Source organism: Heloderma suspectum, chromosome 5, assembly GCF_057233095.1.
Source record: "Heloderma suspectum isolate Gila_16-S chromosome 5, 16-S_ref, whole genome shotgun sequence".
NCBI lineage: Eukaryota > Metazoa > Chordata > Lepidosauria > Squamata > Helodermatidae > Heloderma > Heloderma suspectum.
The window spans coordinates 178,679,700-178,703,394 of NC_139462.1; the positions used below are offsets into that span (position 1 = coordinate 178,679,700).

At 42.5% G+C, this 23,695-nt stretch overlaps 1 protein-coding gene across 2 annotated transcripts in view; it reads left to right on the forward strand.

Moving 5' to 3' along the window:
* SKAP2 (src kinase associated phosphoprotein 2) overlaps positions 1-23,695 on the forward strand; it is a 141,645-nt gene that overhangs the window by 15,673 nt on the left and 102,277 nt on the right. For both annotated transcript variants that reach the window (XM_084858512.1, XM_084858513.1), the window contains exon 4: positions 12,146-12,253. In XM_084858512.1, the coding sequence (XP_084714638.1) occupies positions 12,146-12,253 (108 nt within the window). The remainder of the gene's footprint in view (positions 1-12,145; positions 12,254-23,695) is intronic.

The following is a 23,695-nucleotide window of genomic DNA, read 5'->3' on the forward strand; positions in this document are numbered from 1 at the left end:
AACAAATGCTACTGAACAATCCCTTGAAATTATTGCACAAATTGATCTCTGACCACGGCAACACAGATGGGAGTTCTGCATGTAAGGTGGGGCTTTACATTTGTTTTCTAAATAGCAACACAGGCTGCAGTGCAGGCATTTTGAACTCAAGATTGCTCTGTCCAGCGAAGGGGACTATGTGTGCGGATGCAGAGGCACAATGTGTGTGATTGTAGGCTTCTGCATGTGTGTTCCTGGATGGGCGGGGAACCGCACATGCAACTAGGTCAGGCACACACTGTTCTTTTCTCTGATCCAGCAGTTAAGTCTGTGTGCAGGTGAAGTTGTTACCCCATTGCTTCCCTTCTCTGCAGGTCTCTTTTAAGACTTTTGGAGACCCGGGGAATGAATCGTCATAGACACACCCCCACACACATTCCTTCTCTTAGTTGGAATATGCTGTTTGTCAATGCTGATGTAGACTTCTCCATGTGTGTGGCCTGGACCAGTTGTCCACCCCCCTCCCTTGATTCCTTGGAAAACAGCTGATCATTGGGATATAACTTTTTCAAAAGGGCTTGGAACATGAAGCACTGGCTTTTTTGCTCCTGTTCCATTGTACTGGAGCAAAAGGGAATATAAAAACAATTTGGGATGCTGCGCATGCACATGCATGCAACAAAATTAGCTTTCTAGTTTGTAACAAAAATAGCAGCTTAACATTCATCTGCATTCAGATCTAAAAGTACTCCTTGGGGGTGTGGCTCTAGAGTCTGGACAGATGTTTAAGTGGGTGTGTCCATTCAGAAAATATTGTGAATGTGTGTCCTTAATGCTTCCTTTGTGAAAATTGTACGCCTCTGAAAGTAGGATGTATTCCTAATGTGCTAAAAGGAATGCATGATTTATATGCACGGTTGCATGAATTTATGACAGTTGAAATTTAGATTGCAGTTCTGATTCTGTCTTGTCCTGTTTCCTGGATCTGTGCTGCTTAACATTAGTGTGTGAGGCAGAGTGCTGTATATATTTCAGTCCTACTCATATCTCAATGGCTGAAATAGATGATACACAACAGGAGGTGCAGAAATAGTCTCTTGATAGTTTTCTGATCAAAATCACGTGTCCTACCTGCTTTCCCACCTATGGGAGAAAAGATATGGTGTCATCATATATTTCTCTCTGTAGGGAAAAAAAATCAGCTTTGGGTGGGCAATCTTGTTTCGATTTGAAAAATGGCTGGAGAAAAAAGGGTTAAGCACCACCCTCTACCACTGTTGCAATCAAATTCACAGCTCTGTTTTCTGTAACCATTGGGAGATTGTTCACTTACCTCCTGCATGTCTTCCAGTTTGGCCTGAAGACTACCTTGCTCATTAGTTACATGTTAATATACTTTATGGGAACACAACGTTTTGGCCCTGGGGGCCACATCAGGTATCTGTTGGGGTGCCAGGGGCCCCTTCACATACATGCACTCTTCCCCCCCTCCCCAAATGGGGCTTTCTCATGTTAGAGCTAGCAAGGAAAACAGGGAAGAGTATTCTGTGCTAGCCCATTCATGCATGTGCATGGATTTGTACCCACACACACTCACATTCTCTCCCACATATATGTGCATGTGCGCACGCGCACGCACTCTCTTTCTCCTCCCCCACCAGGACATTCACACACAGTCATTCTTCTCCCACCTGGACACACACTAGCACCCCGTACTCCCTCCTGACTCTGCCCAAAAGGGGAGAGAGGGCATAGACCACCATCGATGAATTTACTCACGGGGGCTGGTGTGTCATATGTCTGTGGGTGCCGCATGTGGCGGTCACATGTGACTTAATGGTTTGCCATGGCTTATTGCATCATGCAAACCCAAGTGGCAGGAGTTGTTAGAGGGTTAGATAACCCTAAAACAAGCCACGAGTTATTGGAGGGTTGTTCAACCTTCAAACTCCCCCTGCTGCCTGGGATCGCACAACACCGTGAGCCTGGCACCCTTGGGCACCTGGCATGATGCAACAACCCCTGTGGGTAAATTAAGCTGTGGTGAGCTGTCACGTTGTGTTAAGCAGGTCAGTATAGCTACCTGCTTAACAATCCCGCCCCCCCCCAAATCTGAAATCAAGTGAAACCAGGAATTAAAGCAACTGAAATGGATACATCCTTGCACCTTATCTAAAAAAATATTTATGCACCATGGTAAATTGGCTAACGGCACTGGCAAAGTCATTTTAAAACTGGAAGAATGAGCACCTTGTTTCCAGTGGAATGTGGGATAGAGAAAGACAAAGATGCTGAAGCCAGCTGTGCATTCTTAGAGATGAATTTTGAGCAATTTCATTCCCAGACCACCATTGCCTAGACACTGTATCGGAACGCTGTATGTGCGTCTAGGGATTTGGGGGCCTCCCAGTAGCAACAGATTGTTTCAAAGATATTGACTGAAAAATATGTCGATGAGTGTTTTATTGCAGATTCTGTAGCAGAAGGCAAATACTGATGCATTTCTGATGATAAACCAATTGTTGTGGAGAGCATGGATGAAAGAGAGTTTTGTGTTAAAAATTATATAAGGAACTATAAAATACGAATTCCTTGATATTCAGCTGATGCAAAGTCAATCTGCAATCTTTATTGCAGTAAGTGGGAATTAAAGGGTAACCGCCATTCATAATGGATTTAAGGGTCTAGCTTCCCGTATTAGTGCAACACCATTATCCGCTAGGATCAATAAGCAAATACATACTATAAATGAAAAGATGTTGTCTAATAAAGAAGGGTCAGGTACTATGTGTCGTATTGCAAGCAACTTAAAATATTCTACTTTCAAAACGTGACTAAATTACGGAAGAAAGAAAATAGGAACAGTATATTTTTTCCGGTAACCATTAACTGTGTTTAATTAATGAAACTTTTTTTAAAAAAAAAAAGTTCTAGGATAAATCAAAGGTTGTTCTGGGGAAACCATATTAATGAGCATTAGCCTCTTAATTATCCTCCTGGCTACATTGCAGGGACACATTCGTGCCTTTTCTTTGTGTAATAACTTTTTATAAAGAAGTATTTTTAAACTGATCATTAATTTTATGACTGGAGAAATGAGATGCAAAATTTATGCTGTTGTCATTGGCACAGGCTCAAGGCACCACTGACATTATGCATGATTATAATGGAATGGCTGCCCGCTAATGAGTCTATAGACATTTCGTTTGAACATGCCTTGCTTTTAGATGTCTGATTAGGCTGTAATGCTTTCAATTATGCCTGCAAATTGTATTGGATACATTTACCTGATGCTCATTGTTCCTTTTGTAGTTTAGCTTTCTATTACATAGATACCAATTGAACACTCTCCTTTATTGATTTCTCTCCCCTTCCCGGATATGCTGGTAGGCTCATGGCACCTGTCAAGGGGACAAAATTTGTTATTAGGCTGCTCAACAGTGACTCCTCTGACTGAATGGATGAGTAGCATTTATAGTTTCATATGCAGTTCCCTTTTACAATCCATAGACTACTATTGGCTACAGGTCAAATATGTAAAATCATGTTTTTCTTTTTTAAACTAGGAAAAAGTGGGCCTGTTCAAATGAAATGCACTGCATATTTCACAAAGCGGAGTCTCTGGCTGTTACAGTATCCTTAGCTAAAGGAAAAGCCCCCTCCCTTTAGTTTTTTTCTTCTCATTGCATGAAACACTGTACTAGTATCTCAACACATGTTTGGTTTAGTTTAAGTATGCAATATATATCTTGTCTAAATCCTCTGAGGAGAATGTAGTCTAGGTAATGTTGACCTTGAATGGACAAACTTATCAAATGTCTTTGTGGTGTTTTTGATGCCATTCTGGAAATCTGTGGGGCTCTGAGTAGGTTTCTATGACATTCTTCATACTGATTTCCCTGCAATATTAGGAATGATAATTGGGCCTGCATGCGCTCTGTGTAAACAAGCCAATAAACAAACTGCCGAATTGAAATTCTACAAATCTGTATGCACTATCCAAATGAAGAACATCAGAAGAGTCCTGGTGGATCAGACTACAGGTCTGTCTAGTTCAGCTTTCTGTTCCCACAGTGGCCAACCAGATGGCGTTGGGCAGCTGACACATAGGGGGCATGAGGGCAAGAACCCTGTGCTGCTGTTGCTCCCCAGCATAGTGCCACTGAACGTAGAGGTACTATGTATACATAATGGCTAATAGACAATGTAAGCAAATGTGCATGATTTTTCATAGTTTTTCTGCTCCCATTAGTCCCAGGGAGAGTTTGGGAGCTGCATAAGGTGTTGAAGCCCTGTCCCCTGACTGCTGTCAGTGTTGTTAAGTGGCTTCTCTGGGTTTGTAAGATCTTGCCACATTCCTCCAGGCATGTCTGTGAAACCATAAATGCTAACCGTAAATACAAACCTGCTTCCCCACCTTTTTAATGGAAGCTGCCTGCTACAGCCAAGACCACATTCTGTGGCTGTGCTGTTCTCCTATGGAATTGCGGTAGATAAACATCCCGAGTTATAATGCAGCTTTTCTGACTGCTTTCAAAGGGGAATGATGCATGTTTTTAATCCTACTTAAGAGGATTTTCTTGTTTTATGCCAGGGCCAGAGTCAGCATTTTGCATGCTGGGGCCCACTGCTGAAGCTTGCCTGGAGACGTACTTAATTTTTTTTTCTGGCTTGGCAGACTGGGCAGCACCAGGTGGCTGGAAATGGCTACCCTTTAAATTTCCCACAGTGCCCCCAACCTAGCATTCTGAGTGTAACCCATGGTTCCAATTCCCCCTCTTCAGGGGGAGAAGCTTCTGATGTAGATCTCTCAGACCCAGAAGAGGATACGGCCATGGAAGCAGCCACCGGTGCTCCTCTTGCCCTGGGACCAGCTTCCCTGCTTCTGGAGGAAGCCATCCTTGGGTTCTGAGGACTCTGGTTCTGAAGCCACCACCACACCCCAGTTGCCTCTATGCTGTCACAGCTGAAGACTTCAAAAGCAAGCATGGCTCCTTTAAGGGAGAAGACCCCAAGCAGTGTGTAGGAGGAGCTAGCAGCCTCTAGGAATCTGAAGGCTTATTTAAGGCTCAGCCTGAGTCTGCCAGTTGTTAGAGCAACATACAAGCTGAGCTTGTCTGGCTTTCAGCCCCGGCCCACTTGGAGCTATCCATGGTGCTATCCATTCCTTGATTTCTCTAACTGGTATCTCATCTTGGCTTTGTCTGGTCTTGTTTCTGGACTCTCCTCTGTACTCAGCAGGATCCATGGCCAGAACGGTCACTGAGGCATTGTGGGAAATGGGTAGCTAGATACAGCCACTCAGTGCCACTTCAAGTGCAGCCGCAGCTGATTGGACCACTGCCACCATTGCCACATAAACCCTCCAGGGCACACTGACAGTGGACAGGGCTCAACAGAGGACACTTTGCCCAGTGCTCCCTTACAAACCTGTAGCTGGCCTTATTTTACATTTATGGCAAAGAATGTGAAAAGGAGTGGTACTGCTTCTTTTGCACATGTTTCTGAAGCCTTTTCAAGAACGAGAGATGCAATACAGTCTGTAGAAAACACAAATGTAGGTCTTCCTGGACTCTGAGCTAACTGGGGAAGCCCAGGTGCCTGCGGTGCCCAGGAGTGCTTTTTACCAGCTTAGGCTGGTACGTGAACTGCGGCCCTATCTGGAGAGGACAGACCTTGCCTCAGTTATCCACGCACTAGTGACGTCCACACTGGACTACGGTAATGTGCTATACATGGGACTGCCTTTGAAGACAGTTCAGAAACTCCAGCTTGTGCAGAATGCGGCCGCCCGAGTATTGGTGGGGGCGAGGCTATTTGATCACATAAAATTTGATCACCTATACTGTGGCAGCTGCACTAGTTACTGGTGTGTTTCCAAGCCCAATTCAGAGTGCTGGTTATGACCTTTAAAGCCTTAAATGGTTTGGGACCAAGTTACTTGAAGGACAGCCTTTACCCATATCAGCCTGTCTGCTCTTTAAGATCAGAAACAGAGGCCCTTCTCACCCATGAGAGCAGTCCAGTGGGTGATCACACATGAGAGGGCCTTCTCTGCAGTGGCCCTTCACCTTTGGAACAAGCTGCCATTGGAGGTCTGCCATGCTTCGTCATTGCAGACTTTTAAGAAGGCCTTGAAAACATGTTATTTTACCTTGGCCTTCTCTTGATATGACTGCTATTGTTGCTGTTACTGCTGTTAACATTGGTGCTGGTTTTATTGTTGGCTTTTAGTGTTTTTATTGTTTTAATGTTTTATCATTTTTAATAGTTTAACTGTTTTTATGTATTTTGTTGCTGTAAGCTGCCTTGGGAGGGCTTCTGCCTAGAAAGGTGGGCAAGAAATATTTTAAATAAAATAAATAATACTAAATATTGGCCTTAGGCCCCTTCCAACCCTACTATTCTATGATAAATAGAAATAAAATGTGAAAATATGCAGCTTGCCACACAACGGTGGTGGCAGGATCTCTGTAGCACTGAAAATGGTTGAGGTTCCACTCCAGACATTGTTTGAGGATCCCTTTGGTTGAGTTGTTACAAGGACACGTCTAGGATTTCTGTGCCATAATTATATATTTCTTAAATACTTAAAAAAACAAGGTGCTGTACAGCATAAATTAAAACTTAACAGTAACAAAGCCTGGCCCTCAAGCTTATAATTGAAACAAAGTGATGCACAAAGAAAAGAAAGGAAGAGGGGGTAAGAAGAGATGCAGAAGGGGAGGGAAAACGTTCCTTCCGTGAACTTCTGTAAGATCATCTTCACCTTGCTCTGGAAGGCGCACAATGTAGGTGCCAGGCCATCCTCTCTGGGAAGCTTATTCCATAACCGGGGTGCCACAGCAGAGAAGGCCCTCTTCCAGGTAGCCACCCACCTCACTTCCTATGGCAGGGGCTCCCAGAGAAGGACTGTTGAAGATCCAGCAGTGCATATGGGAGGAGACAATCCTCCAGATAACCTGGCCCAAAGCCATTTAGAGCTTTGAATGTTAATACCAGCACTTTGAATTGGGCCTGGAAATGGACTGGCAGCCAGTGCAGAGGGAGGTAGTAGCAATCCTAAACACTCTAGGGAGTAAGTTCCATTTGAACACTGTGGAACTGACTTCTGAACAGACATGTGTAGGATTGTGCTTTACTTACTTAGAATCCAAGAAAATTGGCCTTATGGCACGGAAATGAAAAGGAAACTTTGCTGATATTTGGAAATCCACAATTTTGGCTTGGGTTAGTAGCCATCCCTAATGGGTGGCCACCAACTATTACCTCCAGTTTTCCGCAAGCCCTCTAGGGAGGAAGGCACTCCTTCCTTCATTGCTCCTGTACTGGGATGCGTCATGCTTCCAAGTCTCAGCCTTGTATCTATATATGCTGGCCCCTACTTCAAGTGAAGAATGGTTCCCCAGTCCAATCCCACCACCTGTTGGCAGAGATGTGCAAGAGTGGCTGCAGTGGGAGAAGGTAGAGGAAGGTGAGGCAGGGAGAGATTGCCAGGAAGGAAAAGGAGCAGGTTAAAGCAGGAGACGAGCAGGCTAAAATAAAAAGGATACTCACCATCTTCTTGGTGGCTGTTACTTCAGATGCGCTGGGAAGAACAAGAGGAAGAGGTGCAGTGTCCCAGACCTGGCTTACAAGACTCATCTGCAGACGCTAGAGCAGCAGTGCAGAAGCTTAGGCCCAGGGCCCAAATCAGGCCCGCCTGGGTCCCAATCTGCTCCTCTGGTGTTCTCTAAATGGACTCAGCCCCTTCCCCTTGGGCTCTGGTCTTTTGGTGGCTTCCTGGCTTTTGCATGGGTCCCCCCTCATTCTAAAAGGTTGAAATGCCAATCCTAAGGTGTAGTTACTGATAATAAGTACTTTAAGCTAAAATATGCTGGTGTTTTGGCCCTGCCTCCTTTGCCCCAAGAGTCTCTCTGAAATTGAAACTGGCCCAGGGGCTGAAAGAGGTTTCACATCCCTGGGAAGAGCTAGATGCTGGGTCCACAATGTTGTTGCTTCTTCAGTTCCTCCCAGCACGTGTGAGAAAGCTGCCACCAGAAAAAAATGCATCTTATCCTTTAGTGAACAAAACTAAAAAAAAGTATGCTGTGTTTATGAGCGCTCTCTCTCTCTGATTAAAACTGAAATACTTGAGGAGGAAAAAAAATAGTAGCCAAGTTTAAATGTTACTTTCAAACAAATTAAAAGCTTTACTTGGAAATTGTTTTTATTGTGATGCATGTCATATTTTAAAGACAAATCAATAATAGAATAGAAAACTGTTAACATAGTGATTTTAGCATACCTGGAACTACACATTAATATCATATATGCGTGGCACACTTCCTATTTATTTTATTTTTTAAATCAATTTATAGACCATTTGACTATATCTAAAAAGACACCTTGAAGCAGGTTACAGCATAAAAACATATCCTAGCAATAGCTACCCGAAAAAACGTTAACTACAACTGTGAAACTGCTGAATTTGACCAATATTGTAACTGAAATGTTACTACTTAATTTAATGTAACAATGCCTTTTTGAGGAAAATAACTGCAAAAGCTCTTCTGTAAAGTTATCTATTCTGGAAAAAATTGTGCCCCACCTCACGGGGTGGTATTCTCCCCTAAAGATTGGGTCCAGTGTGTAAGTACTGAGAATGGAGTTTAGGGTGGGACTGGTTATGACTATGTTCAGGATTATAAGGCTCCATATTATAGCTGCACAAAGTGAGAGACCGACTCTCTTCTTCCCCTCAAGTTCTTTGTCTTCCTGCTCTTAGCGGAGAAGAGCAGCATTAGTCTCTTGCGCCCAGTACTGGGACCCCTTCCTCCAATAATTTTTCACTAGAGGAAGAGGAGGCAGTTGCCTGTGGTGAGGGGATTTACAGATCCCTGCTGATGGGCCATTAAATGAGAAGGAACTTGTAAATTGGTTTTGACCTTTACTGTATGTCCAAAATGCTTACTTCGCTCAGGTCAGTAGTATGTTCATGGTAGAGAGGCTTCTGTGACTGTGTAGCTTGTGCTCTATGTCTGCAGTTCTGTAACCAGGATGTTATGGCTCACCTTTATTATTTGATTCTCCAGTTTTCTTTGTTTCCTAATTATTCAGATTTATGGAATGCCACCATCTATAAGTAACACTCATGTTCAAAACAAGCTTTTGATTTACTTCAGACTTTAGTTTCGACTGATTTCTTGATTAATGAGAGGGTACTTCTAAAACACATAAGGACATCTGTTCTTCTATACATTTTAAATGTTGTTTTCATCAGCATTCCCATGACAAAATGGGGAGGAGAAAGGGGTTAGAACAGGGGTAGTCAGTGTGGTGTCTGCAAGCACCAGTGTGCACCCAGACACTTGGCGTGTTGCCCACCAAGGTGCCCTACCTAGGGATGTTGGAGAAATCCACAAGAGATTCAAATGGGTTTGGATTTCTATGAAGCTGACCTCCGGATTCTGCAGTGGGCCGGCTTTTTCCTGGTCACGCGGATTTGGCAGACCAGTTTTTAACTTCTGGGGAGATCTATGCCAATGTGCATTTGCGCTAATGCACGCTTGCACAAGTGTGCATTAGTGCAAGTGCAAACAGGAACGAAATTCTTGCATATCCCTAACAAGTGATTTCATCTGTGAGCAGACAATAGAATGAAAGTTGCCTGACAATCCTCAAAACATAGACAGAATGCATTTAACAAAATCCGTACATCCCTAGCACTCCGCCTCCCCCTTTATTATTATTATTTTTTACAAATTATTACTGGCAGCTGGGATCGCTTCAAAGCTAGAGCTTGTGGCCACTGCCGTCTTAATATCCCATGAATGTCATGACGGTCTCTGAACCACACCTACTAACAATGGGTTACTAGTAATGCTACAAACAATGGCTGAATGGGCATAGAGACATTCATAGGAAATACAGATGGTGGGTGGCTGCAGGCCAGTGCTTTCTTCTGCAGTGTGCCCAGGGTTGGGGCTCAGACCCCACCTTGGCCTTGTACTCGGTCTTTTGGGCAAGATTCTTGTCCTTTGGGACTAGCCACACCGCCCATGGCAGCGCTTTTGTGGTGGTGCTCAAAACAGTTTATCAGTGCAGAAAAGGGCAACTAAAATGATCAAGGGGCTGGAGCAACACCCCTATGAGGGAAGGTTAAAACAGCTAGGATCGCTTGGCTTAGAAAAAAGTGAGTAAGGGGAGACATGATAAAGGTGTACAATATTACGCATGGTGTGGAGAAAGCGGAAAGGGAGACATTTCTCTCTCTCTCTCTCTCTCACACACACACACACACGCTTGTGCGCTACTAGAATCCAAGGTCATCCCATGAAGCTGATTGGTGGGAGATTCAGGACAGATTAAAGGAAATATTTCTTCACACAGTGCATAGTTAAACTGTGGAATACACTTCCACAAGATGTAGTGATGGCCACCAGTTTGGATGGTTTTAAAAGGGGATGGACAAATTCATGGAGGATAAAGCTATCAGCTACTAGTACATAAGCTTATATACTCCAGTTGCTGGGGTACTTGGGTGGGAGGGTGCTGTTGCACTCATGTCCTGCTTGTGGGTTTTCCACGGGCAGTTGGTTGTCCACTGTGTGAACAGAATACTGGCCTAGATGGTCCCTTGGTCTGATCCAGCATGGCTCTTCTTATGTTCTTAAATTGCCTGATATACCCCCAAAAGGTTGCCTGTCCTTGGGCTAGAAGATATGGGAAGGCATATTCGTGCTTTTGCCATATATACTTGTGACTATTTTGATTCTTTATGCTGTGGAGGATTCAGTTAGACCACATCTAGAGTGCAAGGCATCCCTGGGATTTGTTTTATAGAAATACAAGGAACTGTGAACTAATAGCAGGATCTAAACTGCTGTGGTATCTGGACATGTGTTATTCATGTCATGTAGAAACAAAAGAAACTCTTGAGCATCCTATACACTTCACAGAACGATAGGGTCTCTAGTGAATCTGCTTAAGACTGTAGTGTGGACATGCCTGCAATATGACGTTGGGCTTGTCTTAAGTTGGGTTCATTCCTTAACATAGGTTCATTCTGATTTGAATTTGATCCAACTAATATCTAATGTGTGACATGTAAACTGCTGTGGAAGTTTACATGTAAACTGTGGAAGTTTACATGTTACACGGTAAAACAGATTTTGTGTCTTCCCCTTCCCCTAAAGGGCATAAGGAGATAAATGTTTTGAAGAGAGAGGTTATGTTGGGGAATTTTAACATTTACTCAGTAACAACTGATGATGTTAAAGAAATGTTAAATTCCTCTGTGTAACCTCTCTTCACATGTTAGTAATAAGGTTCACTAGAACATACGTAAATCAACACTAAAAATGTATTCCAATGTTCAGGTAGCCATAGATTCATGAACTCTGATTGGAGGGTAAGGGCCGTTCGTATGACTAATTTCATGTCATGAGTATGTGCAAGTAGATCTATGCTGAGTTTGGCATGTGGCATTTACTCTACTGCAAAGCTGCTGAAAAGCGGGTTGAGTGATGGCATGATATATGTAGGTTGGATTGCCAGATGGGTTGGTGGGGAAGGATTCATGTCACAAGTATGTCACATCATACATGCCCTAATATTTGCTACACCAACCAATTAATGCTTAGTAGGGGTATACTTGGCTACATTGTGCTAGCAATGTTGCAAATGATCCATACTGTCAGTGTTGCATGGATGTTATGCTGGTATTGTTGGGGAAAGCACTAAAGCAAATGTTATGTCAAGTGGCTTGATTCTTTTCCCTCTTAATTCATAAAGGAAATGATGTGTGTGGCTTTTCTATTACAAGGGATATGAAGGTAGTTATGAGAAAAATTGTATCTGTGAATTTGGCCAATAAGGCTGTAACTTTGGAACTTGCAGCCAACCTTCATGGGTAGAGGGGAAAGCTCATTGCAGGACTGTGTGTTTGTCATGTTTTTACTTTGAAATCCAGCTTGGGATGATACTTTACTATGGGATAGGCAACCTGGTGCCCACCATATGTTTTGGACTACATCTCCCATAATCCCTGACCATTGACCATGCTGGTGGGGGCTGATGGGAGTTGTAGCCCAAAAACCCACCTGGAGGGGACCAGGCTGCCTACCCCTGCTTACTGTCAAACTAAAAGGATTCTATTTTAACCACTGATAAATGTTTTGTGCAGGAGAACTGGAAGATGGGGAAGAGCATGAAGGCCCTTACCCTGTGCCTCCTGACAATCTGTCTTCAGCATCTGACCGATATGATAAAGAGGATGAAGGCCCCGCCGATGGTAAGTGGCTCTCTGTATCTCAAGGTGCAGCAGTCTGGTGGGCTTGTTTGGCCCCAGTATTTCTGAACTGCAGTGCTGTATGTCTTGGGAAAAGGATAAACAGGAAAGCCTTAGGACGGAGACATGTGGGCCTTGTTTCCTACTACCTTCACAAGACCTGTACAGAACTGAAGAGCTCTCTCTAGTGGTGAAAAAAGCACAGTGATTTTTTTTTTAAGGCACAGTGATTTTGTTAACGCACACCCTGTTCACTTGCTTTTCTTCATGACGAAAATAGAATCCTCACATTTTCCTCCCTTCCACATGAGTCGCTGACTGAAATACACTGAGATTTTTTCTTTAGAACAAATATTTTGTTAATTCAGCATCAGAACCTTGCTTAATTTTATTGTGTGATGTTAATGGCTTGCTCTGCTTATTGTATAAATAATAAAACAGTGTATTTGATGGATCGGGAGGGGGGGCAAACTCCAAACAGAATGAGGTCATAAAATATTAAATCAATTATTCTTAAGATTAGTCTTTCAATTAATCTACAGACTTTTGCAGTTTGGTTTCTCCTTCAAACCATTTTTGGCTCTAACACTTGAATCCCCCCCCTTCTGAGTTTATGACATATCAAATTTTAATCATGTATACATTGTTTCTGAAGATGAGCAAATGAAGACTGAGATAGTTGCATCATGGCTTGCAACAATCTTTTTCCTAATGGTTATTGGTTAATGTCTGATAAATCGCCTATCTATCTATCTATCTATCTATCTATCTATCTATCTATCTATCGATAACAATGTATATTGATTTGTGACTAAAAAATGTAGACTTGGAAGTGAGTAAACTTTTTGGGGGGGGTTGGTGTATGATGATCAAACTGTACTGCTCCACCTCAATTGCTGAATGAAAATATGCTTCCTGCAACATGCTACTCCACATTTTATGTTACTCAAATTATTCCCTTTGGAAACATATATTGCTTTTACGAGGTATAAAATTATGTCTATTGCAGAACAGGGATAAGTCAAATATGTGCATAAGTGATAAACCTTCTAACAACGGATTCAGAATACAGGATCTTTATATTCCTAGAACTCTGTAAATCGTATAACAGTAACAATCAGTGTTCTTTTCTGTTGCACTCACCTTATGCTAGGCTAAAGGAAAAGCTACTTGTTTAAGAGCAATAAAATAATATTTTGCTTTTGCCTACCTTTAAAAAAATATTTATTAGCATAATGGATTATATGAAAATAGTCCCCCCTTCCCCCAGCATTAAAACAGAGAAAAGATAGAAGTAGTTTCTGTCCTAACAAACGTGCTGCTAACATTCCATTTTGCTGTGTTTTATGGCTATGGCATATTGAATACGGTTACAAAGAAATCATGTGTGAAATGTTTTGTTCATGTTTAAGGGGGAACGGGTACAATTGTTTTCATTTGCGAAAGTGAATAGTGAATTGCTGAATAGTGCCGATGGCTGAGCTTTAAGTATCATCAATATGAGTGCATCAATAAGTTGTTTAACAAGTTTCCAATAATATTTTCAAATTATTTTAATTCATTAAAAGATTTTTAAAAATACAGTCTTGCATTAAACCCCCCCCCCCCAACCAATCAGGTTGGTTTACATCAGCCTTCCCCAACCTGGTGCCTTCCAGATGTGTTGGGCTACAACTCCCAGCATTGCTAGCCTGGCTGGGGGAATGCTGGGAGTTATAGTCCAGCACATCTGGGAGACACCAGGTAAGGAAGGCTAATTTACATTCTCAGAAGATACAGTGAACAAGAAAAACATCATGGGCCATAAAACAAAAATTAAAGCCAGTGCTAAAAGTGAGACAAGAAAGATATAAACATGTCAGAAATTAAAAAGTCTCTGAGAATAACATGGTCTTTGCATGGTGCCTAAAAGTTAATAGCATAGTAACCAGGTGAGCATCCCTGGGGGTGAGGGGAGAGTTCCACAAGCTATATACAGTTATGTGTATACATCCTACACACCTCCTATAACAATTTATATGAAATGTTAATGTAGATGGTAATATGAAATGAGCTGCTTCTGTTCCAGTTAAATAGAATCTTTCTTTCTTTAGTTGGCATGAGTTGTATTTGTGGGATATACTTAATAAACTTTGGTATCTGCTCTATAGGTAATTTGCATTCATCTTTGTGTATCAAACAGATCACTAAGGCATCTACTTTATGTATATAGCAATATACGTGTTTACTCAGAAACAAGTTGCATTTGAGTTCAGTGGGGCTTACCCCCAGATAAGTGTGTGTGGTTTGCAACCTTAATGCCCCTCCTTTTTAAATTAAGCTCCTTACCTCTTTTCAGACTACTTTCAGTTTAACTGAAAAGGGGTAAGGGAAGTAGTCTGAGAAGAGGTAACAAGTGCTTTTCTTGGCATTCAATATTTTAAGCACTCAAACTCTGTTTCCATATCTAATGTGGTGGTGGAACCTGTGAAAGTGTGCACATCTAAAATATTCAAATAAGGTTGGAAGTGCACTTCTCTGGAAACATGAGATCACTGGACTAAGCATCCAAGTAGAAGTGTTTCCCATTGTGTCATAAGTAAGGATTTAGGAGTTACTACTAGCCAATGGCTTTCTCCTTTAATATGCAGACCACTCACCCGCAGTGATTCTAGCACACCGAAATAATTAAATACTAACTTTTAAATCTTTCTTACAAATAATTTAGCTTTTGAGTCATTATTTGGTGTTTTGCTCCAAAGATAATTGAGAATGTATAGCAATAATCCTCTCCTTGTGACCATAGCGTATTTGTATGTACAGTGCAATATTGAAAAATCTGGCTCTTTTGTCTGATGTTTGTCTTATAGTGTATTAATTAAAGGAAGGTGATTATTTTAGCAATAAGTATATATCACGAAATTAGCATGGTTCACCAAAAGCACTTTTTGTCACATCAAATAGTTGGATTTTTGTCCTCTTTGCTGTTGCCTTATGGCAGGCGTGAACTAAGGATCTGAACTGATGGATTATGGAACTTGTTTCTGTGGATGTGTGTTTATAATGCTGATGTAATTTTTGTTGGTTTTGAAAATGTCAATCTCTGCCCCCCCCAATCTGTACATGAAAAGTCAGTTCCCCCCACAATTCGTTTTCAAACCCATACACCCCCCCGCCCGCCACCGTCTCCTTGGTTCAAAAGTTCATTCAGTTCCCCAATGGCCGCCTAATTTTCCAGTTATTCCCCCAAGCCATATGTGTTTTGGTTTATTTGTTTATGGTTTATTAGGTACAGTAGGAAAGTAGCATAAGTTATATCTTCTAATGAAATTCAAGCACACTTCAGTGATGCTTTGACTTGATTTCTGGCAGCAATTTAATTGCAAGAGAGAAGAATAACATAGAAGTTTTAGACACCTTACAGAAAAAGAAAGTGGAGGAGGAGGAAACAATTGCTCAAGAAGATACCTCAAAATAAGATGCAGAAATTGTGGCAAGCACGCTGTTCTTGGCTGGCTTATATTGTATTGGCTCCCAGCCTGATTGATAGCATATAGCAAGTTATGATTTTGCTAACAGGCAGAGTTCACTTGTAGGTTATTGTGAACTAATAAAAGGTTAGATGGAGTTTTGATTTTCACACTGGACCCGGCTGTACCAGATTAATGGAATTTCAATGAGAGGCTAGACTAGTTGCAGCTTTGTCAGAAAAACTGATGGAGATTCTATAGTCATGCCTGCTCATTAATACCAGTTGTCTGAAAGGTGTGGTACTTCCTTGTACAAAAGACTCCAGATAATTGATTTTTGAATAGGATTTATTTATTTATTGATTACTGGGTTCCTTGTAAAACAAATGACAGCCTCTTGTATAAGTACAACAATGTTTGCGCACTTGTTCTTAATAAGCCTGTGGAATCGAGTAGACTTTGACCTGACTGTTTTAACCCCTTGATAGACTTGGAAATTGGCGGGGCGGAGGACAAAGGGTGTATGGCTTTATATGTAAACCATACATGGTTAGTATTGCTGTTTATCTTGAAAAGAGACTTGCTATTTTTTTAAAGTTGAGACAGGAACGTGTCTGCAGTTTTCTAAGGGGCATAATATTTGATCTTGATCTGGGAGAAACTGGGGCAAGGTCACACAGCAGGACTTATCTCCTACGTGCAAGCAGCCCTCAACTGCACTCAGCCCATGATTGTGTGCTGTAGTGTATCTACCAGGATGTACATGGTTACAGCTAGCAGAAATTTTTATGATTGCGCATCACTTTTTCCTAGCTGCCGCACTTGTGGGACTAGCTGCTCGACCATAGCCACATCCCTCTGAATCTCGTGTTTGTTTTCTCCATGTGATTGGGTGTCCAAGGACAGTCTCGATGGCATAGGTGCAGGAGGAAAGTCTTCTGTGAACTACCCAGAAGCTGATGCTTCATTTGCAGAGACTAATTAAAATAAAAATACACAGTGGGGCAGCCTTCCCCAACCTGGCCATGCTGCTCCAGATGGCCATGCTGGCTGAGAATTATGGGAATTGCAGTCCAATGCATCTGGAGGGTGACAGTTTAGGGAAGGCTGGTGTAGGGTGTCTGTATGCAAAATGTTTTTGTTTTTGAGTTTTTACCACAGTCTTAAAAACGGATTCACTGTGACTTGAATTTTGTTCATCACCATACCTTAGCTTAAAAAAAAAATCCTCATTTTTAAAGGTCTTTGGGTGGGCATCCTTACAAGCCAATTAACTTGTTTCACAAACCTATGATTTACATGTAGAAAGTTTAATAGTGAAGTTAGGTAATCTCATGCCTAGCAGTTTGGAAGCAAAATGGGGCCACCCAAAAATAAGGTAGTGGTCTACTTATTTACTGACAGTATTGATACTCTGCCCTTTAGCCAGAAAGGCTCCCAGACCAGTTTACCAAGGTATCTAAGAAGCATGACAGCCCCTGCCCTCACGCTTTCAATCTAAATTTAAGACATAATACATATGGAATAAAGGACAGGGAAGGACACGTATAATTAAACATTGTAAAAACAACAAAAAAGCCTATTTGAAGAGGTGGTGATGGTGACAGTTTACTTCCTCTTCCTCTCCAGCTCACAGGGCAGGTGGTGCAAATGACCTCTGTGAGTGGAGGAGGGGCCCATGTGGAGAAGGTGGTGATGATGTTTTGCCTCACTAGTTTCATCTCCCTATCCTGCTAAAGGGCAGTTGGTTCTAGTTGGTTTTTGTGTACTTAGAGGACTCTTGAGGTATGCAGAAATGCATTAGTTTGTAAATTAAAACAAAATTAACCCTCCCCAAAAGCAATGACCTATACTTCCAGGCAGGGGTGGTGCTAGGTTCTTAAAAGATCCGGGGCACAGGCCCATAACACAAATTTGCATCTCTCTGTCTATCTTTATAATATATCCAAGTCTAAGTGCACCTGTGTGTGTGTGTGTGTGGTGTGCGCATGTGGTGTCCTTGCGTGTGTGTATAGATTACGTACATACGTACATAAGAAGTGTGCACTGACCCCCACCCCACTTCAGCTCAGACCCCGATTCAGCATTTTAGAAAACATCCCGCTTCTGCTCATGACAATTTGTAGTTGGACCATTTCAGCTCAGCACCAAACCTGAGTCAAGGTTTGGAAAAATGAGTCTTTATGCTTGCTGTTGACTACCATGGGAAATTAGAAAAAAAAACTATAACTTTTTTCTCTTTGATATGATAATTTGATATGATAATTTGATATGATACTGGATGATAATTTCAGGCACAGTAGCCCCCTAGAAGGGGATTACACCTGCCCAATGTCAGAAAAATACGTTGTTGTTGTTCAGTTGTTAAGTCGTGTCCAACTCTTTGTGACCCATGGACCATAGCACGCCAGGCCTTCCTGTCCTCCACTCTCTCCCGGAGCGTGCTCAAGTTCATATTCATTGCATCGGTGATGCTATCCAGCCATCTAATCCTCTGCTGTCCCCTTCTCCTTTTGCCTTCAATCTTTCCCAGCATCAGGGTCTTTTCCAGGGAGTTTTCTCTTCGCACTAGGTGGCCAAAATATTTGAGCTTCAGCTTCAGTATCTGTCCTTCCAATGAGCAGTCAGGGTTCCTTTAGGATGGACTGATTTGACCTCCTTGCAGTCCAGGGGACTCGCAAGAGTCTTCTCCAGCACCACAGTTGGAAAGCATCAATTCTTTGGCGCTCAGCCTTCCTTATAGTCCAGCTCTCACAGCCATACATTACTACTGGGAAAACCATAGCTTTGATTATACTAACTTTTGATTATACTCCATCTTTGGCTGCAAATTACATAATCAGTCAAATTTTGATATTGACCATCTGGTGATGTCCATGTGTAGAGTCGCCTCTGGTGCTGTTGGAAAAGAGTGTTTGCTATGATCAGCGTGTTCTCTTGGCAAAACTCTATTAGCCTTTGTCCTGCTTCATTTTGAACACCAAGGCCATGCTTGCCTGTTATCCCGGTGATTTCTTGACTTCCTACTTTAGCATTCCAATCCCCTATGATGAAGAGGACATCTTTTTTTGGTGTTAGTTCTAGAAGGTGTTGTAGGTCTTCATAGAACCGATCACCCTCAGCTTCTTTGGCCTCAGTGGTTGGGGCATAGACTTGAACTACTGTGATGTTGAATGGTTTGCCTTGGATTCGTACTGAGATCATTCTATTGTTTTTGAGATTGCACCCCAGTACTGCTTTTTCCCACCCTTTTGTTGACTATGAGTGCTACTCCATTTCTTCTAAGGGATTCTTGCCCACAGTAGTAGATATGATGGTCACCTGAATTAAATTCGCCCATGCTTGTCCATTTTAGTTCACTGAGTCCCACGATGTCGATGTTCAATCTTGCCATTTCATGTTTGACCACCATTTGACCTGCAAACTTTAATAAAGAACATGTACGTAGTGTGTCACAACCAATTTTGTAGACCAGGGTGGGCAGCTTGTGGCTTTCCAGATGTTTTGGCCTACAGCTCCCACCATCCCTCACCATTGGCCATGCTGGCTAGGGTTGATGCACGTTGTAGGCTGAAACATCCGGAGGGCCACAAGTTGCCCACCCCTGTTCTAGACCACTGATTTCATTCTATACTACATGGCTATTCAGTGTAGCACAATTTTTAGAACAGGCAAGCACCTCAAGAGCTGCATTTTCAACACCCATTTCCACTGCCTGTACGCAAGGCAAACGGCTTTCTTGAGCTCTTTGTGGTCCGATGCCCTTGTTTCAAGTATTTCCATCATTTATTCATAGACGCTCTTTCTGAAAAAAAATCCGCGCACCAGAAGCATTCTAAGCCCATAATATGAATAGGCATGTTTTGATTCACAGCTGAAAGGATTTGAGAATGCATCATAGGATGATTTGAGTCCTTTTTTTTGTAATCAAGACACTTGAAGCTTGATTAGGCTTTAGACGATATACGATGAAATGATACATTTGACAAGTTATGCCACAGTAGAATTTACATATGAATCAAGATGTCATTTCAGCAGGCTATTAGAAGTGCGGAGCAGCAACAAAATGTTGCGGTGTACCCCGAGCTCCTAACAGGAGTGGTCCTGATCACAGCTCTAGCCAGCCTGCAACAGGAGGTTTGTGTAGGCCCTGCAGTAGGGCAGGAAAAAGGACACCCATTTCCTTTCCCACTCTCCTGAGGCCTATTATACCATAGTCCTAAACCTGCATGCTTTCTTGCTATATAGATTGGGGCGGGGGAAAATCTCTGTAAACTGGGAAAGTACCTCCTTCTGCTGAAACGATACAGTATGCCATGGAGAAGAAATGTTTACCTCTTGACATGTGTGTGCGCGCACACACACACACACACACACACACACGCCACATCCCTAATCCTTCCTCCAGGACAGCATAAGCTGTTAGGGGTTGAAGGAGACAAATTCCTTCCCGCCTCCATTTTCTTCTTCTCCCTGCTCCCTTACTGCCAACTGCCATCTTCAGCATTCCATCAGTCTTGGAAGCAGGGGCGTCATTATAAGAAGGCCCCCTGGGCATGGGCCCCAGATCTTTTTTGAGCTGTGCCCCGGATCTTTTGAGCTGCCCTAATTGCCCTTTAAAAAAAAACAAAAACATTTTCCCATTGGCTTGCACTGGAAAACAGAAACGGCCATAACTTTTTTCTTTTACATGATAAATATATGACATTTGGAGACCTGGTAGCCCCCATGGAGCTGATTGAACCTGCCCATTTTTAGGCAGTTAAGTCCAGTGGCTTTTGTGCTAGTCACAGGTAAAATTAGCTATTTTCAAGAAAATCTGTCAAAGCAAAGAGCTATATTTATTTTGTGCTTCCACATACATGCATTCAATTTGGGGACCTGGCAGCCCCTATGGAGCTGACTGAACCTGCCAAATTTCAGACAGTTAGGTCCAGTGGCTTTTGTGCTAGCCATGCATAAAGTTTCCTTTTCTCAAAGACGAAAACAAAAAGTAAAAACTGCCAAGCTACACAGGGGATTAGAAATCCTAATCAGAAGGTATATAAGGTGACCATTAAGAGGTCACTGTCCCTAATCTCTGGTGTAGATTTTTCTGAGGTGCAAAAAACCTCTTTCCCCCTAGTTTTCTGCTCTTACATGCCCACTGTTGGGAGCTTGCTTGCAATGAAATTTTGAAGAGGGAGAAGGAAGGGAAGAAAGAACTTCATGTGAAATACTGGTATTTCACACAGCACCTGATTTTACTGCCCCAAAGTGGAACCTTTGGCTTCTGCAGAAGTTTAGTAGCTTCAGTACAGCAAAGGATCCAATAAGCCTCCACAAACTTTTCTCCCCCTCCACTTTAATTTCTCCTAAATAGCTGTAGGACTCAAATTATTTCAAAAGGAGGGTTCGGACTATGTGGCATCATGATCAAAGAACTGCTGAGACTTTTAAATAGGTTCTACAGTTTTAAAAAAGCCAGAAAAAGCCCTCAGCCACCTCACCTCATAATGTTAATTTAAGTACGTGCAATCCTTACAAACCCTCCACAGCCTCCTAAATTCCTCTGAAGTACCACCTCTCTGAAACAAACCACTTGGCTTAGGAAATCCCCCCCCCCCGCATTTCCAGTCACCATTCTTCTTTTCTTCCCTCCCCTCCCCTATCCTGTTCTTTCTTTCTCTTCTTTATTCCACGCAGAGCATAGCTTGAGGAATTCTTAAAGAGAATTCTCTTTGGCAGGCAAGAGAAGTTCTGAACTGAAGTTCTGAACAAGAGAAGTTCTGTATTTGACTTTATACAAACAGACAACTTTATTTGTCTTTATACAAACAGGTTTTCCCCTTCTCACTTAAGTCTTTGAGAAGAGTGGGTTCATGTGGTTGCAGAGAAACAAATATGGGGCTGTTTTGTTTGTCAGTTGCCATTATCCAGCAATAGGAAGGGCTGTAACTCAGTGGCAGAGCACATGCTTGGCTTGCAGAAGGTCCCGGGTTCAATCCACAGCATCCCCAGGTATGGCTAGGAAAGAATCCTGCCTGAAACCCTGGAAAGCCGCTGCTGCCAGTCAGTGTCAACAATACTATGCTAGATGGACCCAGGGTCTGACTCAGTATAAGGCAGCTTCCTATGTTCCTATGAACAAAAAGCTTTAATAAAAAAAGGCGTTTTTGGTTTGTTTTTTAAGTGGAGGGGAGATAAATACTGCTCATTTATACAATCCTACGTATGCCTACTCAGTAGCCCCATTATGTTTAATGAGGCTTACCTTCAGGAAAGTGTGCATAGGATTCCAGCACAAGTTACTTTTGCAGGGATGTTTGCACTTTGATGTTCCGGTTGTTTACTCAGAAATAAGTCCTGAGTTGTGAGTATGATATTGCAGACTTAATATAGTGCTTACCCATTTCCACCTAATGAATTGACTACCCTTTCAGCTCAGTCCTATGCATGTTTTGTCATTTGTGGGTTTGGTTTGGGGGGGGTGCGAGGGGATTTGCATGACCTCTAGCTTCAGTGGTGAGGGAAAGGCACTTAGTATATGCTCAGAGTTTCTCCATAACTTAGCCCTAGTTTTGAAAACAGACTCATTGGCTGAAACCTGGTGAAGTCTTGGCACAAATGAAGTTATGGGGAGGAAGTTACAAGGAGGAGGTAGAGAGGAGTTGCATAAAACAAGACATCTGTTTTTATGAAGAGTTGCTGGAGGATGGTAGGATGAGGAGAGATGGTTGCATGGAGGAGAATAGAATTGGTAGGGGGAGAATGTAAGTGCTTAGTGGTGAAAGAAAAGCATTCTGCATATGCTCAGAGGCACTCTCTATTTAAGAACATAAGAAAAGTCATGCTGCATCAGACCAAGGTCCATCTAGTCCAGCATTCTGTTCACACAGTGGCCAATCACATGCCCATGGGAAACCCACAAGTAGGACATGAGTGCAATAGCACCTTCCCACCCATGTTCCCCTGCTGCTAATATTGGTGAAATGCAAATAAATTCTAGTCATTCTAAATTTGCATGTATGTATATCCTTCAGTATGTATATCCTTCAGAAACTTTGCTTGTTTCTTGTCTGGGAGACACCTCTAATGGCCAATGCATTTTCATACAAATTTACGCAAAAAGCACGCCAGGCCTTTCTGTCCTCCGCTCTCTCCCGGAGTGTGCTCAAGTTCATATTCATTGCATCAGTGATGCTATATAGCCATCTCATCCTCTGCCGTCCCCTTCTCCTTTTTCCTTCAATCTTTCCCAGCATCAGGGTCTTTTCCAGGGAGTTTTCTCTTCGCACTAGGTGGCCAAAATATTTGAGCTTCAGATTCAGTATTTGTCCTTCCAATGAGCAGTCAGGGTTGATTTCCTTTAGGATTGACTGATTTGACCTCCTTGCAGTCCAGGGGACTCGTAAGAGTCTTCTCCAGCACCACAGTTGGAAAGCATCAATTCTTTGGCGCTCAGCCTTCCTTATAGTCCAGCTCTCACAGCCATACGTTACTACTGGGAAAACCATAGCTTTGATTATACGAACCTTTGTCGGCAAGTTGATGTCTCTGCTTCTTACTATGCTGTCTAGGTGTGCCATAGCTTTCCTCCCAAGGAGCAAGCGTCTTTTAATTTCATGGCTACAGTCACCGTCTGCGGTGATCTTGGAGCCCAAGAAAATAAAATCTGTCACTGCTTCCATTTCTTCCCCTTCTATATGCCAGGAAGTGATGGGGCCAGATGCCATGATCTTCGTTTTTTTAATGTTGAGTTTCAAACCAGCTTTTGCACTCTCCACTTTCACCCTCTACAAGAGGCTCTTTAGATCCTCTTTGCTTTCTGCCATTAGGGTGGTATCGTCTGCGTATCTGAGGTTGTTGATAATTCTCCCAGCAACCTTAATTCTGACCTGTGATTCATCCAACCCGGCGTTTCTCATGATGTAGTCTGCATATAAATGAAATAAGCAGGGCGACAATATACAGCCTTGTCGTACTCTTTTCCCAATTTTGAACCAATCGGTTGTTC